Source organism: Mobula birostris, chromosome 28 (genome assembly GCF_030028105.1).
Source record: "Mobula birostris isolate sMobBir1 chromosome 28, sMobBir1.hap1, whole genome shotgun sequence".
In the NCBI taxonomy this organism is placed as follows: Eukaryota; Metazoa; Chordata; class Chondrichthyes; order Myliobatiformes; family Myliobatidae; genus Mobula; species Mobula birostris.
Genome location: NC_092397.1, coordinates 21311897 through 21328774, shown reverse-complemented (window position 1 = coordinate 21328774; position 16878 = coordinate 21311897). Strand labels below are relative to the sequence as shown.

The following is a 16878-nucleotide window of genomic DNA, read 5'->3' as shown; positions in this document are numbered from 1 at the left end:
GTCTCATGATGACAATTGGACCTTCGATCTCCTGCTGCCCTGTTTCATTACATAAACGTTTTATATTATCGAGTGTGTGTTTTTCTCATTCCTTCTGCTTTTCTAGCAGACACAATGAGCCAAATGCCGAATACTGCTCCTGTGCCTTATGGTCCATTTTGTGTGTTAGATTTCCTTCCCGCGGAATGAACCGGCAGCGGTAACTCACCAGATCAGCGCCAGTTCCCAGTCCGCAGTTTTACCCAAGCGAACACGGGGCAGTTCAGAGAGATAGAGTTCTGATTGGTTGTACGTGTGCCTTCAGAGAGCCAATCAAATGACTTTACTGTATGAATAGAATCTTCAAATAGCCATTGGGAATCCAAGGCATCCCATCCCTCATTAGCATACTGTTCCGGGCGCTGCCTATTTAATTCGTGCTCCGAGTCGGTTCTGCTTCTTCAGGGTCTGAAACCGACGGAAGAAATGCCTGAGCCTGCGAAATCCGTTCCGAAGAAGGGCACCAAGAAAGTTTTGTCCAAACCAGCAGGCAAGGCAGGGAAGAAGCGCAAGAGGCTGAGGAAGGAGAGTTACTCCATCTACATCTACAAAGTGATGAAGCAGGTTCACCCCGATACTGGCATCTCCTCCAAGGCCATGAGCATCATGAACTCGTTCGTCAACGATATCTTCGAGAGAATCGGGGGCGAGGCTTCCCGCCTGGCCCACTACAACAAGCGGTCAACCATCACCTCACGGGAGATCCAGACCGCCGTGCGCCTGCTGCCAAATACACCAGCTCCAAGTAAAGCTCTCCAGTGCGATGATCGAAAACAAAACGGCTCTTTTAAGAGCCACTCACAATTTCACTAAGAGGGTTGTACTAAAATGTAGACACTAAATTGCACACATTTTATGTCTGGTGTCTTTTACAAGAGCTAAGGTAGGGTTGGAGTATCCGGTTCATCTCCGTATAATCCCGGTGTTTTACATTCCTCCCACTGCACTGACACGGACTTGTTACCTTCCCATCCTCATCAGTCCGCCCCTGCCGGTATCCATGTCGAGCGGAGGATTGCTGCCGTTGCTGTTTTAGCTGTGGGTTCAGGAGTTTATTAGTTACAGTTGGGTAACTTCTCTGAATATTATTTCAATGCGAGGCCTGAACGAGTTCATGATTGTTTCATAGAACATTTTTAAATTGCAGACTAGCCGCTGATCACAGTTTGAGAAGAGCCGTTTGTCCATAACCTGATAACGTTTACACAATGACCGACCGCGGGCAGAAGCTGAGATTCAGTTTTACTCGGTTCCGTTACGGGTTGAAAGAAATTAGAGAATTGAGTTCCCAGACATTTCAATATCAACTACACTTGCATTAAATGTGCCCGGTTTCAGTAACGGGGAAGTACGAACACTCAATCGTCAAACAGATCAGCAATTATTTAATTTCTGATTAAATTTGAACAAGAGATTTATTTTTTTGGCGGGCTTTTTCGAAATTTCAGTGTACTTTGGGGAGGACACGGTTACTTTCCGCGCTTCTATCTTTACGGACTGCTGATTGGTGATTAAGGCAGCTCTTCGATTGGGACGTTTCTCTTCACCAATGAGAATAAGCACGGTTACACCAATCACAAACATCAGTTTGCATTCTCAAAGAAGGTATAAAAAAGGTGAGTTGGGGCGGGGTGAACATTCTTTCATTCTCGGTGGAGCAATTGTTGTGACTGTGGAAATGTCTGGACGTGGAAAAGGCACCGCTGGCAAAGTTCGGTCCAAGGCCAAATCTCGCTCGTCTCGGGCTGGACTGCAGTTCCCGGTCGGCCGGGTTCACAGACTCCTAAGAAAGGGCAACTATGCTGAGCGGGTGGGTGCTGGAGCCCCGGTCTACCTGGCTGCTGTGCTCGAGTATCTGACAGCCGAAATCCTCGAATTGGCCGGCAACGCGGCCCGGGACAATAAGAAAACCCGCATCATCCCCAGACACCTGCAGCTGGCCGTCCGCAACGACGAGGAGCTCAACAAGCTGCTGGGAGGCGTGACTATCGCTCAGGGCGGTGTGTTACCCAATATCCAGGCCGTGCTGTTGCCCAAGAAAACCGGCGGTGCCAGTAAGTGAAGCGACGTAAGCTGAACCTATTTACCCAAAGGCTCTTTTCAGAGCCACTCACAGTGCCTGTGGAAGAGCTGAGCAGCGGGTGATTTCCGTTCAGAGTAACTGGACTCTGTATCTGTCACAGTCACGACAGTTCAATGTCCGTCACGTTTCTTCCGCGAAGTAAACCGATATCTATCTGCACAGAAATCGGTCCGCTTCGGTCCTGTCTCATTTCCCCTCTCTGCTGGCGCAATGCAGCTCTCCCCTTGCGGAGAGTCAGCGGGTTCACTCGGCCTAGGGTCGTGAAATTAATTTCCAGAGTCAGCCCCCGGACAGAGAATTTAATATCCGATCATTGTACGACTCCGCTCTTCATGACCTAAATCCGCGTTGTCTGGGTTTGACATTGCGGGTTACCCGTGTCGGTTCCGGTGTGCAGCAGGCGGGAACATCGCCTGTTCATTGCCTCATGAGAATTCCCACCGCCTCACAGAACAATAATATTTACATTTATCTACAAAAGTGCATTTACCCTGTGGAACTGACAGTATTTACTGGAAATCTCGTCCACCCAGGTCTCTGAAATATAAATGAATATTTTGCGAGGGAGTTTGGTCAGATTTCCCGAGAGGCTCCCTCTGTCAGGCGGTGGGTCGCTCTGAGAACAGACTTTGGTTTGTGCCAGGGAGGGGGTAGGTGGGTGGATCAAGGTCTCCAGCACCGAAGGACCCGTCACTTGTCGAGTCTGATTTCCCACAAAGCGGTTCAGTGTTGTCCTGTCTTTGGTAGGAACTTCGAAATACTGATTGAGAAGAATCTCCTGGGCACATTGAATAAATTCTGATCCACCAAACCCTTGGCATTACTGCTGTCCCAGTCAGCGTGAGAGAAGTTGAAATGTCCCTCTATTACAACCTTGTTGACTCCTGATATTTGATGGCCAATAATACAATCCCATCAAAACCCTAGAACAGCACAGCACAGTACAGGCCTTTCAGCCCTCGGTGTTGTGCCGACCCATAGATTCCTTTCAAAAAAGCACTAAACACACACTACTCCGTAACCCTCTGTATTTCTTTCATCCATGTGCCTGTCCAAGAGGCTCTTAAATTACCCCTAATGTTTTAGCCTCCACCACCATCCCTGGCAAGTCATTCCAGGCACCCACAACCCTCTTTAAAAAAAGAACTACCCCTCCCCTAATGTCTGCCCTAAACTTCCCTCCCTTGACTTTGTCCATATGCCCTCTGGTGTTTGCTATCTCTTCCTTACTTCAATATTTTTGGGACAATCTCCAAGTACCACTGAGATGTTCTCTCTGATCAAGCACATCTCTTCCTCCTCTCTTCCCTCCACTGCATCATACCTGTAGCATTTGTACTGTGAAATGCAACAGGTATTTGTAGCATTTGTTGCCCCTCGCACAACCATTTATTGTTTGCGATATAATACCCCAGCCTCGTGCATGAATCCATGCCCGGGGCCATCTGCTGTTCATGAACACAGGACAGTACAGGGGTGGAACTTTGGCCCTTCTCTACATATTCCTGTGCCTGTCTGAGATTTCCTTAAATACTCCTGTGTTCTCTGCCTCTGCCACCACCCCTGGCAGTGCATTCGAAACCTCCACTACTCTGTTTTCTTCACTTCCTTCCTCTGACATTAAATACATGTCAACTAGTAGAAGGCAATTCACGCCTGTGAAAAGTATTGCTAGCTATCTACACCAACAATGACCTGCAAACATCTATAAATTTCTGTCAACTCTCTCCTGAGCTGACGCCACTAGAGGAAAAAGCTCCAGCATGTACAGCCTCTCCTCACCACACACCACCTCCAGACCAGACATCCTGGTAAACCACCTCTGCACCTGCTCCACAACCTCCACACGCTTCCAATAATGAGGTGACCAGAACTGAGCACTGTACTCTCAATGTGGCCTCACCAGCTTTTAGAAACCTGTAACATAATGTCCTGGTGCTTGAACTCAATGCCTTGCCTGAGGAAGACAAACATGTCATACACGACTTCACCTCCCTGTCAACCTGTGCTCGCAGTTTCAGTGAGACTGTATGCTTGGACTCCATCATCCTTCTCTTTGTCAATACTGTTAACGTTCCTACCATATCAGCAACTGTTCAATATCCTGCTGTATCGTTTGGAACTCTTCTGTGCAATGCACAGTGTTCACAAATCTGTGTGCCATCTGTAAACCTACATTACCACATTTTTATCCACATCATTTATATCACGAGTAACCAAGGTCCCAGTACAAACATCTCTGGATCACAACTCATCACAGACCTCCACCCAGAACAGGACCCATGCACCACTAACCACTCCCTTCCGTGGGAAAGACAATAGGCCACATCACTGTGGACCCATTCTAAACTCCTTGTTGAGCCTACCATGTGGGACCTTGTTGGACACCTCACCCTGTTTGATTTCAGCTTCCTAAACCTTACAAATGCTTTTTCCTCCTCCTCGACTAAATTAATTTCCTCTCTCATCATCCAAGGTTCCTGTACCTTGCTGACCTTGACCCTCCCTCCCACTGGAACAAACTGGCCCTGAAACACTGTGCAGCTGGTCTTTAAAAAAAACTCCATGTCAGATGTGGGTTTGCCTCAAAATCTATCCTTACAGCATTACTGTGCATGACATCAAACTCAGCTTCAATCTCTCCATTCAGTGACTGGTGTTCCGGTTCACATCCCCCTGTCAATCTCGTTTCAGCCCTCCCAGGGAGCAGCAATGAACCTCATGATACTGACCCGCCTCCAGTGAAGGTGCAAACCATCCCTCTTGTACAGGTCACCAGAAGAGGTTCCAATGATCCAGAATCCTGAAACCTGCCCCTGCACCAGCTCTTCAGCCACACATTCATCTGCTCTAACTTTCTGTCCCTAACACCACTACCACACAGCACTGGGATTTACCTGGAGGTTACAACCCTTCAGGTCCCACTCTTTAACTTCTTCCCTAACTCTCTATATTCACTGTGTGGCACCTCTTCCCTCTTCTGCCTGTCTGTTAGAAACTGACATCAACCACCACCTCTGGCTGAATGAACACTGCCCCCGCCCCCGTTCCGTATCTGCTCTGAGACGTCCCTGACCCTGGCACCAGGGAGGCAACACACCATCATTTTGTGGATCCAGAATCTCTCACTGATGTCCACCAACTCACCTATCCATTTACTCAGAACGATCACCCTGGCTGACGGCCCTCACCCCGTAAGCTTCAGAGCCAGTCTCAGTGACAGGACATCCCCCAGCAGTAGCAAAAAGAGGTTCAGTGTTGCCGAGGGGAATGGCCACAGGAGCTTGCTGTACTGAGGGCCTGTTCCCGTTACCTCTCCTCGCAGTCACTCAGCTACCTGCTGCCTGTACCTCAGGAGAGACCACCTCACTGAAACTCCAATCTGTAATACACTCAGTGCCCTGTCTGGTCCTTTGTATATCACAAGGTGCTGCACATGAGGCTGCTTAACAAGTTAAGAACCCATGATATTACAGGAAAGATAATAGCTGATTTGCAGGAGTCAGAGTGGGAATAAAATGAGCCTTTTCTGGTTGCCTGCAGAGTTCTACAGCGATCAGTTTTTGGATCACTTCTTTTTATGCTATATGTCGGTAATTAGAATGATGGAATTGATGGCTTTGCGGACAGTACAAAAATACATGGAGGGGCAGATAGTGCTGAGGAATCAGAGAGGCTACAGAAGGGCTTAGATGGATTAGGAGAATGGATATTTAATGGCAGATGGGATACAGTGTCGAGAGGACTAGAATAGAAGAGCCAAGGATGTAATGTTGAGGCTTTATGAGGCTCTGGTAAGGACTCACTTGGAGTATTGTGAGCAATTCTAGGCCCTTATCTAAGGAAGGGTGTGAAGGTTCAGAGGACGTTTACAAGAATGACTCTGGGATTGAAAGGGTTATCATATGAAGACCATTTGAATGTTCTGGGCCTGTACTCACCAGAATTCAGATGAATGAGAAGGAATCTCATTGAAACCTCTTAAGTGTAGAAAGGCCGTGGTCGAGTGGATATGGAGATGACGTTTCCAATGGAGGGGGAGTCCAGGATCAGAGGCCATGGCCTCAGAATAGAGAGACTTTAAACAGAGATGAGGAGGAATTTCCTTAGCCAGAGAGTGGAATTTGTTGCCAGAGGCTAATGTCGAGGCTGTCATTGAGTATATTTGAGGCAGGGGCTGCTAGTTTCTTGATTATTCAGGGCATGATGGATTACAGGGACTAATCAGGAGATTGGGACTGACAGGGAAATGGATGAAATGGCAGAGCAGACTCAATGGGCCAAAGTGACTAATTCTGCTCCTATATTTTATGGGCTCACAACGGAAGAGCTCCATCCCAGACAACAATTGGTAAACCTGCTCTACACTGTCCGGCAGGTTCATTCTGCTCCCGGGGATTGGCAGGGGGATGGGGACGAGAGCACCAGGTCACAGATTACAGAGCAATCATGTTCGTCCTACAGTGTGCCCATCAGAACAGCACCCAGTATGCAGTGGTGTGGGAAACCAAATATTATCAAACGGGTGCCTGACATCTCTTTGTTAATCTACTATCTCTTTATTTTCTGCCATTGACTCTCGCACCATCTCCTAGACTCACGGTGCTTTACCGATGAAGCTAAAATTCTCAGCAATCAGTTGCAGACATCCTACCTTTACCGGAAGTTCTGGGAGTCTCCCGCATATTAATAGCGGCTCCCTGATGCCCGCAAATTATATACAATATCCCGGAAATGAGAGGGACACTGGGAGCGAGCATCCTGATTGGTCTCTCCTTGTGCTAAATAGATCTATCAGTTTTCTCTGTGGCATTAACACGAGGAAATCTGCAGATGCTGGAATTTCAAGCAACACGCATAAAAGTTGCTGGTGAACACAGCAGGCCAGGCAGCATCTCAAGGAAGAGATACAGTCGATGTTTCGGGCCGAGATCCTTTGTCAGGACAAAGTGAAAGAAGAGCTAGTAAGAGATTTGAAAGGGGGAGGGGGAGATCTGAAATGATAGGAGAAGACAGGAGGGAAGGGATGGAGCCAAGAGCTGGACAGTTGATTGGCAGAAGGGATATGAGAGGATCATGGGACAGGAGGCCCAGGGAGAAAGAAAAGGGGGAGGGCGGAAACCAGAGGATGGGCAAGGGGGATAGTGAGGGGGACAGAGGGAGAAAAAGGAGAGGGAGAAAAAGAATGTGTGTATATAAAAAAATAACGGATGGGGTACACGTGGAAGGTGGGGCATTAGCGGAAGTTAGAGAAGTCGATGTTCATGCCATCAGGTTGGAGGCTACCCAGACAGAATACAAGGTGTTGTTCCTCCAACCTGAGTGTGGCTTCATCTTGACAGTAGAGGGGGCCGTGTATAGACATGTCAGAATGGGAATGAGACGTGGAATTAAAATGTGTGGCCACTGGGAGATCCTGCTTTCTCTGGCAGACAGAGCGTAGGTGTTCAGCGAAACAATCTCCCAGTCTGCGTCGGGTCTCGCCAATATATAAAAGGCCACATCGGGAGCACCGGACGCAGTATATCACCCCAGCTGACTCACAGGTGAAGTGTCGCCTCACCTGGAAGGACTGTCTGGGGCCCTGAATGGTGGTAAGGGAGGAAGTGTAAGGGCATGTGTAGCACTTGTTCCACTTACAAGGATAAGTGCCAGGAGGGAGTTCAGAGGGGAGGGATGGGGGGATGAATGGACAAGGGAGTCACGTAGGAAGCGATCCCTGGTGGGGGGGAGGACGGAAAGATGTGCTTAGTGGTGGAATCCAGTCGGAGGTGGCGGAAGTTAAGGAGAATTATATGTTGGACTCGGGTTGGTGGGGTGGTAGGTGAGGACAAGGAGAACCCTATTCCTACGGGGGGGGGGCGGGAGGATGGAGTGAGAGCAGATGTCAGATGTGCGTGAAATGGGGGAGAGGCGTTTGAGAGCCGAGTTGATGGTGGAGGAAGGGAAGCCCCTTTCTTTAAAAAAGGAAGACATCTCCCTTGTCCTAGAATGAAAAGCCTCATCCTGAGAGCAGATGCGGCGGAGACGGAGGAATTGCGAGAAGGGGATGGCGTTTTTGCAAGGGACAGGGTGAGAAGAGGAATAGTCCAGATAGCTGTGAGAGTCAGTTGGCTTATAGTAGACATCAGTAGATAAGCTGTCTCCAGAGATAGAGACAAAGTTGAGGAAGTCAACAAGCTCAGTATGCGTGCGGGAAGCAGCGCCAATGCAGTCGTAAATGTGGCGAAGGAAAAGTGGGGGACAGATACCAGAATAGGTTTGGAACATAGATTGTTCCACAAAGCCAACAAAAAGGCAGGCATAGCTAGGACCCATACGGGTGCCCATGGCTACACCTTTAGTTTGGAGGAAGTGGGAGGAACCAAAGGAGAAATTATTAAGAGTAAGGACTAATTCCGCTAGACGGAGCAGAGTGGTGGTAGAGGGGAACTGGTTAGGTCTGGAATCCAAAAAGAAATGGAGAGCTTTGAGACCTTCCTGATGCGGGATGGAAGTATATAGGGACTGGACATCCAATTTCTCTGTGGGTGGGCTTTACAGTCGACCTCTGTCTCTCCATCAGTTCAGTTTCGTGTCCTGCACCGCCATGGCAAAGTGTTTCAATAGAAGAAAATATAAAACTTACATCACTGCAGACTACATTAAAGTGTACTCCTGCCTAATAGAGGTCAAAAATAACAACAGTGTTGCTCGCTGCCCTGTTTGCAACAATGACTTTTCTATTGCCCATGGTGGGTTAAGACTGTAAAAGGCATGTTGAGGTGAGTTTAACAGGCGTCATTCGTTCATTAGAAACATTGAAAATAGGTGCAGAAGTAGTCCATTCGGCCCTTCAAGCCTGCACCGCCATTCAGTATGATCATGGCTGATCATCCAACTCAGAACCCTGTACCTGCCTTCTCTCCATACCCCCTGATCCCTTTAGCCACAAAGGCCATATCTAACTCCCTCTTAAATATAGCTAATGAACTGACCTCAACTGTTTCCTGTGGCAGAGAATTCCACAGATTCACCACTCTCTGTGTGAAGAAGTTTTTCCTCATCTCGGTCCTAAAAGGCCTCCCCTTTATCCTCAAACTGTGACCCCTCATTCTGGACTTCCCCAACATCGGGAACAATCTCCCTGCATCTAGCCTGTCCAATCCCTTTAGAATTTTATACATTTCAATCAGATCCCCCCTCAATCTTCTAAATTCCTGAGGGTATAAGCCTAGCCGATCCAGTCTTTCATCATATGAAAGTCCTGCCATCCCAGGAATCAATCTGGCGAACCTTCTTTGTACTCCCTCTATGGCAAGAATGTCTTTCCTCAGATTAGGGGACCAAAACTGCATACAATACTCCAGGTGTGGTCTCACTAAGGCCTTGTACAACTGCAGTAGTACCTCCCTGCTCCTGTAGCATAGCTAATGTTATCTAAACTAGCTGGCTAGCTGCTAAAGAGCTACTCTATTGATGTCCTATGTGACGAGGCCAGACTCCCTGTACACGTGCTTAAAGTTGCAATAGAATAAAAAAATGACTCCATAATAATCTATAAGTACATATTTTAATGTCACATTTTCTGCAGATACCCAGTTTACAGATTAGACAAAATCACTAAACAAAGTATTACATAAGACAATATAATAAAGATACACCTTATGCTTTTTTTTAGGGACCATAACATATTAGGGAGGCTAATCGCAGGGAAGGCTGCTCAAGTATTTCACAGTTCTTTTCAGCAGAGCCACATCACAGCACAAGGAAAGTTTGCAAAAGAAATAGAAAAGTTATTTGCATTAACATTGAGATTGCCAACAAAATACTCAACAAGGAATATGTGTATGTATATTACATATATAATATATGTGTATGTGTGTAAATAATTACTATATTTGTCAAATTGTTGTGTTCTTTCATAATCAAATGTCCCGTATACATGCGCCCTAGGAGGTCGACCGGGGGTGGGGGGGGGGGATATGGGCTTGCTGGAGGAGCGGAGCCGGTGCTACCTCCCTGAAATCCTGAAATGGTGATGCTATTTCTCTGAAATGAGTTTTTGCAGGGTGGAATGTCTGAAATTGATTCATACTAAACATCTCAGCATTAGCTTTCCCTTCTGTCTAGTTTTATACTGTACCTCGCTCATTTCCATTTTCCACATCTTTATTGTTTTCGTTTACAAGAGGTTCATTTTCCCTCCAGTTACAGGTTTGACAACAAAATCCCTCTGAGCACAGTGACGGCCCGGGGCCGCTCCTCTGATTGACAGCTACATCGCTCCTCCTCCCGGGCTGCGGCCGCGATATCACGTGACAGGACAGCATCTTGCGGAAACACGTCCAAGAGCCAGAGTGCAGTCTTGGAAAAGTCCCCAGGATCCGGGAGGGCTCTGGACCCGGGGTCGAGTTGAGGTTTCCCCCGCTGATCGGGCCTTTTTCATGAAGAGTACATTGACCCATTTGCAGCTTTACCAGCGGCTCCTCTGATTGACAGCTCACTCTGCCCCGCCTCCTGGGCCGCTGCCTTCCCGTCCTGTTGCCGAGTCGCTGCCTGTGACGTCACAGAGGAGCGTGAGTCTCGTTTCCTCGGCAACGGGCCGCGGAGGCGGGAGGGGGAGCGCCCTGGGCCCGGGGGCGGAGGTGAGGCTTCCTCCCCCCGGCGGGGCGGCAGCGACTGAACTGAAGGGTCGGTCTGAACCTGCTGCCCTTTGGAAGAATGAGGGGTGACGGAATGGGCCACAGAGGTGATGAGACGAGCTGCTCCTTGTTCTCTGCCATTGCCATGTGGATGTGGGAGCGGACTGGTGGACCTGACTGCACCTCCACTGTGAACACCGGCTTCTTCTCTTCCTGCCTGCCGACCGGTAACAGTGAGTGTCCGTCTGAGTTTCAACACACAACACACGTGGGACAGTCCAGCACAGGGAAAGGCCCTTCAGCCCACAGTGTCTGCACTGACCACAACTGATCCCATCTGGCTGAACATGTCCCCTCTCTCCCCTGGCCCCCACAGTGTATTCTCTAGCTTCCCACAAAGTACGAGAATGTACCTGATAAGACCCTGGAGATTTAACAACCTTAATGAATCTTAAGACCTCAAATACAGATCCCTGCCCATTTGAATGTGGTCTAAGACATCGCAGCTCATTTCTGTCACTTCCTTAGCTTCCGCATTTTCTCAATGGTGAGATAACTGTTGGAAATATTCGTGGAAAGCCTCTCCTATTTCCTTCGGTTCCACATACCGAGGCCATGTTCATCTCCATGGGGAATGATTTTCCGTCTAACTTCCCTTTTCCTATGAATATACCGAGAGAATCTCTTGGGATTTTGCTCACTTTGCCTTCCAAATCCTGATATCCTCATTTTACCCTCCAAACTTTTATGAGAGATCCTACGTCTAAGAGTATTTCCCGAGCATTGATCCAAATCTCACCAGTCTATAATTTCCTGGTTTGTCTCTATTGCCTGAGGAACAACATGCCCTGGAATATCAGCATCATTCCCTTCTCTGATCTCACTATCCTTGATGACCACATTGATGAATACTGATGTGAAGTACTGGTTTAGTCCCTTGCCCACTTGCTCTGGATCCAGACATAAACTCTAGATATAACAACCATAGATATAATTATTTGGATAGACAGGGACTGATTGGGAATAGTTAATATAGTTTTGTATATGGTACGTCATGTCTAACTACTCTTGTAGAGTTTTTTTGAGGAAGTTACTAGGAAAGTTGATGACTGCAAGGCAGTGGATGTAGCCTACATGGGCTTCAGCAACGCCTTTGACAAGGTCTCACATGGGTTCTTGGTCAAGAAGGTTCAGTCATTCAGCATCAAGATGAGGTAGTAAATTGGATTAAGCGTTAGGTTCGAGAGTGGTTGTAGATGATTGCCTCTCTGACGGGAGGCCTGTGACTGGTGATGTGACACAGGAATCAGTCTGAGTCCATTGTTTATCATCCAGATCTTTGATATAGATGACAATGTGGTGAACTGGGACAACAATTTTCCGTATGACACCAGGATTGGAGGTATAATGAACAGTGAGGAAGATGCTCAAAGCTTGCACTGTGATCTGGAGCAGCAGGAATTTAATGCTGACAAGGATGAGGTGTTGCATTTTCGGAGGACAAACCAGGGTAGGTCTTACACGGTGAGCAGTCGGGCACTGAAAAGTGCATTAAAGCTGAGGGATCTGGAAATACAGATTCATAATTCCTAGTAAGTGGTATCACAGATAGATGAAGTCAAAAAGAAAGTTTAGGCACATGGTACTTCGATTTACAAAGGGCAAAGTGCAGGAGATGGATGTTATGTTGAAGTTGTGTAAGACATTGGTGACTCCTAATTTGGAGTATTGTGTGCAGTTTTGTTTACCTACCCACAAGAAAGATGTAAATAAGCTTGAAAGAGTACAGAGAAAATTTACAAGGATGTTCCTGGGACTTAAGGACCTGAGTTCTCTGGAAAGATCAAATAGGTTAGGATTTTATTTCTTGGAATACAGAATATTGTTGCAAGATTAGATAGAGGTATACAAAATTATGAAGTGTGTACTGTAGATGAGGTAATGATGTTTATAGGTCAGAGTTACAGTGAAATACTGTAGATGGAGTAATGATGTTTATAGGTCAGAGTTACAGTGAAATACTGTAGATGGGGTAATGATGTTTATAAGTCAGAGTTACAGTGAAATACTGTAGATGGGGTAATGATGTTTATAGGTCAGAGTTACAGTGAAATGCTGGGTTGTCCAGCTCTGGGCTGTCAGTATTGTGTTTTACTAAATCTCTATTGGAGAGCTGTGTGCTGTACTGGTCTGTGTCCTCACGGCCGGTGCTGTGCTCTGGCGGCTCAGTGTGTTTGAAATACAGTGTCAGTGCTTTTACTGAAGAGTGTCTTTATTACACAAACTAACCTTGTCTACCATGGACTTTAAACATTGCTGGGAGGTGAGGGGAGGGTTTGGAACCAGTATACCTGACTCTGCAGGATCTGACAAATTCGGCTTTGAACGTCCTGTTTGTTTATTCCCACAACCCCTGCAGGCAGTGAATTCCAGATGCGAACCGCTCTCCTGACAGACAACGGTGGGAATTAAACCCAGGTCGCTGGTACTGTCACCACTGCGCTGACCACGATGCTCCTGTGCCACCCCTTCCTCTTTAAACCCGTCCATTCATCCAGACCTCATGCCCACCGGGTAAAGAATTCCAGATGTTCCCTGCATCAGATGCACGTCAACTCTGGCAGTGGTTGCAGCCATTATTTCCTACAAAGCAAACCCAACATCATGAATGGCAGTGAGGCTTCACAACCAGACCAGCTCAACCCCTTTTATGCTCACTTTCAGAGGAAGAATAAAGCCACAGCTATGAGGATACGTGCAGCGCCTGATGACCCTGTGATCTCTGTCTTGGAGGCCGACATCAGGCTGTCTTTCAAGAGGCTGAACCCTCGCCGGGCAGCAGGGCCCGATGGAGTACCTGGTAAGGCTCTGAAAACCTGTGCCTACCAACTGCTGGAAGTGGTCAAAGACATTTTCAATCTCTCACTGCTGCAGTCAAAAGTTCTGACCTGCTTCAAAAGGGCAACAACTGCTCTGGAACCCAAGAAGGTCAGTGTGAGCTGCCTTAACGACTATTGTCCAGTCGCACTCACATCTCCGGTTATGAAATGCTTTGAGAGGTTGGTCATGGATAGAATGAACACCTGTCCCAGGAAGGACCGGGACCCACTGCAATTTGCCTCTCGCCACAATATGTTTGCGGTAGATGTGATCTCAGTGGCTCTCCACACAGTACTGGAGCACCTGGGCAATACAAATACCTATGTCAGGATGCTGTATATTGACTAGAGCCCAGCATTTAACACCATCATTCCTCGTCCTGATAAAATAGCTACAGAACCTAGGCCTCTGTCCCTCCTTGTGCAGCTGGATCCTCGGCTTTCCAGCACCTGGTGCGGGAGATCGCTCAGGACTTCAAAACCCATCTGTGTTTCCAGAGCTCGGCCATCATGGCCCTGCAGGAGGTGAGCGAGGCTTACCTGGTGGGGCTCTTCGAGGACACTAACCTGTGCGCCATCCACGCCGAGTAAGTTACCATCCAGCTGGCTTGGTGCTTCTGTGGGGAGCCCGCCTGAACCCGGCCCTGGCACTAAACACAACGAAAGGCTCTTTTAGGAGCCACTATCATGGCAGAGTAAAGGGCTATCATCTGCCACACCACTATTTTGGTTGCCAACCCACTGATGAATCATTTCAATCCTCCTGCGACACATTAACAAATCTGCCCATATTTGACCCGGCTGGTTCAAGTGCAGCCGGTCCCACTTCTACAGGTCACCTCTGCCCCAGCAGAGATCCCAGTGGCTGGAAACCTGAACCTGTTCTCCTGTACCAGCTCCTCATCCTCACATCCACCTGCCCTGTCCTTACCAGCACTTGGCATCAGGAGTAATCCAGTGATTACAGATCTCTTTGTCTCCACCCTCCCCTGCTGTACATCAGAATCACAGACCCAGCTGCTGCTGCTCTCCTGAAAGGCCATGTCTCCTGTTGATCAATTCTCCAAGTCACTCTGCTTCACCAGTCCCATGAAATGGATTCACTTTCCCCTTCAAACCTCCCATGTCAGGTCTGTATCTGCTCTGCTCTCTGGACCATCCAGGATGTGCCCCCTTTTTATTATTACCATTGGAGAAGAGGTACAGGAACCTGAACGCACACGTAATGTTTTAGGAACAGCTTCCTCCTCTCCACTAACTGATTTCCAACTGGACTATCAACACTACCTAACATCAGCGTCACAAAATTGATTTGGTGGAAGGAGACAGAGGGTGGTCGTGGCAGCTTGTTATTCAGGTTGGAGGCCTCTGACCAGTCACATTCACAGGGATCAGTGCTGGTACTGTCATTTGTCATGTATGTTAAAAATTTCTCTGACATTGTTGTTAAAGTGATTAGTGAGTTTGCAGGTGACAACAACATTGGTGGTAGAGTGGACAGTGAAGATTATCTGAGAGTACAATGGGATCGAGATGAACTGGGGAAGTTGGCCAAAGAATGGCAGAAGGATGTTGACATGGACAAGGCTGAGGTGTTGCATTATGAGAAGTTCAACCAGGGAAGGATGTGCACAGTAAATTATTGTCCCTTGGAGAGTATTACAGAACAGAAAGACCATGGAATACAGGAACATCATTCACTGAAAGTGACAACACAGGTAGTCAGGATGGTGAAGATGGTGTTTGTCCTATTTGTCTTCATTGGTCAGGGAATTGAGTAGAGAATTTGGGATGTCATATGGCAACTGTAAAAGTCAAAGTGAGACCACACTGTATTGTGCACAGTTCTGCTCACCCATTTGCAGGAAGGATGTCACAAAGCTGGACAGTGTGGAGGGAAGTTTAATGAGGATGTCACTGACTCTGGAGGCCTTGAATTATTAGCAGAAGCTTGGATAGGCTGGGACTCTCTTTCTCTCCCTAGATGATAAGAAGCTGTGACCATTCAGAGGTTTATAAAATCATTGGGTGACCAGTCTATGTGTGAAGGTAGGGGAGTGTAAAACTACAGGATAATTGTTTAAGGTGAAGGGGAAACATTTAAAGTCTACCTGAGGGTCACGGTTTTGCCACACAGATGCTGGAGTACATATTGAACATGGAAGTTGTCAACAAGGACACAGTTATCATGCTTCAAAGACATTTCACTTCTCTCAGACTCAGGTGTGGGGGGTGTTGCATCTTTGATTAAGGAGACCAACACTGCAGTAATAAGTGAGGGTTTTGATAAGGTCTTGTAAGTAGAGGTTTTAAATAAAATGATGTATGATGATTTTGATGGGATTATACTGCCAGTCTCCCGATAGGGTGAGATATTATGGACCAGACGTGTTGGTAAGTCACACAGAGGGGTAATGGGAACAGGCTTACAGCAGTTGGGCATTTTGATTCCCCAGTATTAAGCAGATTACCTTTGTATGAAAAACTTGAGTTTCCAGGAGTAATTTGACGGATGCAGGATCAGTTCATCCCTCAGCAGAAACAGTATTTGAAAGGGAGGATGAGGCAAATATCACTAACAACAGAAGACAAAGGCAGCATAAAAGAACATGAGAGGGCATACAATATCACAAAAATTAATGGATTAGGAAACTTAAGAAAACAACAGAAGACAACTACAATAGCAAACTGGAGAAACAGATGAATTGCAAAAGTAAGCTGGGAAATGATATAAAAGAAGATACTAAAAGTTTTATTTTTCAGACATGAAAAGAGTAAAAGAGGCAAGAATGGATCAGGTATCATGTTTCCCATTCTCATCTTCGGGCTCACATCCCTCCCTGATCCTCTTTTTACACTGTTTAGTTTAATGTATAGTTCTTATTTTAACTGTTTTTTTTTAATAAATTGCAGTGTACTGCTGTAGCAAGACAACAAAGTTCATGACATATATTCATATTAATAAACTTGATTTTGATTCTGATACTAACCACATTCACTGATCACGGCCAGTGTACAAAAGGCATGTGAATATGTTGGGATAACTTCACTCAACTTTACTCATCCCAACATTGAACTGTTCCCACTATCTATGGAATTGCTTTCACTGACTTTTCATCTCATGTTCTCGATGTTTATTCCTTATTAAATTATTATTATTATTTCTGATATTTTTCCTTTGGTATTTGCACAGTTTGTTGTCATTTGCACATTGGTTGATTGTCCATCTCGTTGGGTGCAGTCTTTCATTGAT

General features: G+C 46.8%; 2 protein-coding genes across 2 annotated transcripts in view; both read left to right on the top strand.

The window, feature by feature from the left end:
* Positions 1–465: 465 nt before the first annotated feature.
* On the top strand, positions 466–852 carry LOC140189179 (histone H2B 1/2-like). The gene has a single exon (XM_072245871.1). The coding sequence runs from the start codon at positions 466–468 to the stop codon at positions 850–852; it is 387 nt and encodes a 128-aa protein (XP_072101972.1).
* Positions 853–1717: 865 nt separating this feature from the next.
* Positions 1718–16878, top strand: part of LOC140188818 (uncharacterized) — a 408483-nt gene continuing 393322 nt past the window's right edge. Inside the window, exon 1 of the mRNA XM_072245467.1 lies at positions 1718–2097. Within this exon, the coding sequence (XP_072101568.1) occupies positions 1718–2097 (380 nt within the window). The remainder of the gene's footprint in view (positions 2098–16878) is intronic.

Bases quoted from the DNA above. Each gene is read 5' to 3' on its own strand.
- LOC140189179 (XM_072245871.1), top strand. From the start codon at position 466: ATGCCTGAGCCTGCGAAATCCGTTCCGAAGAAGGGCACCAAGAAAGTT.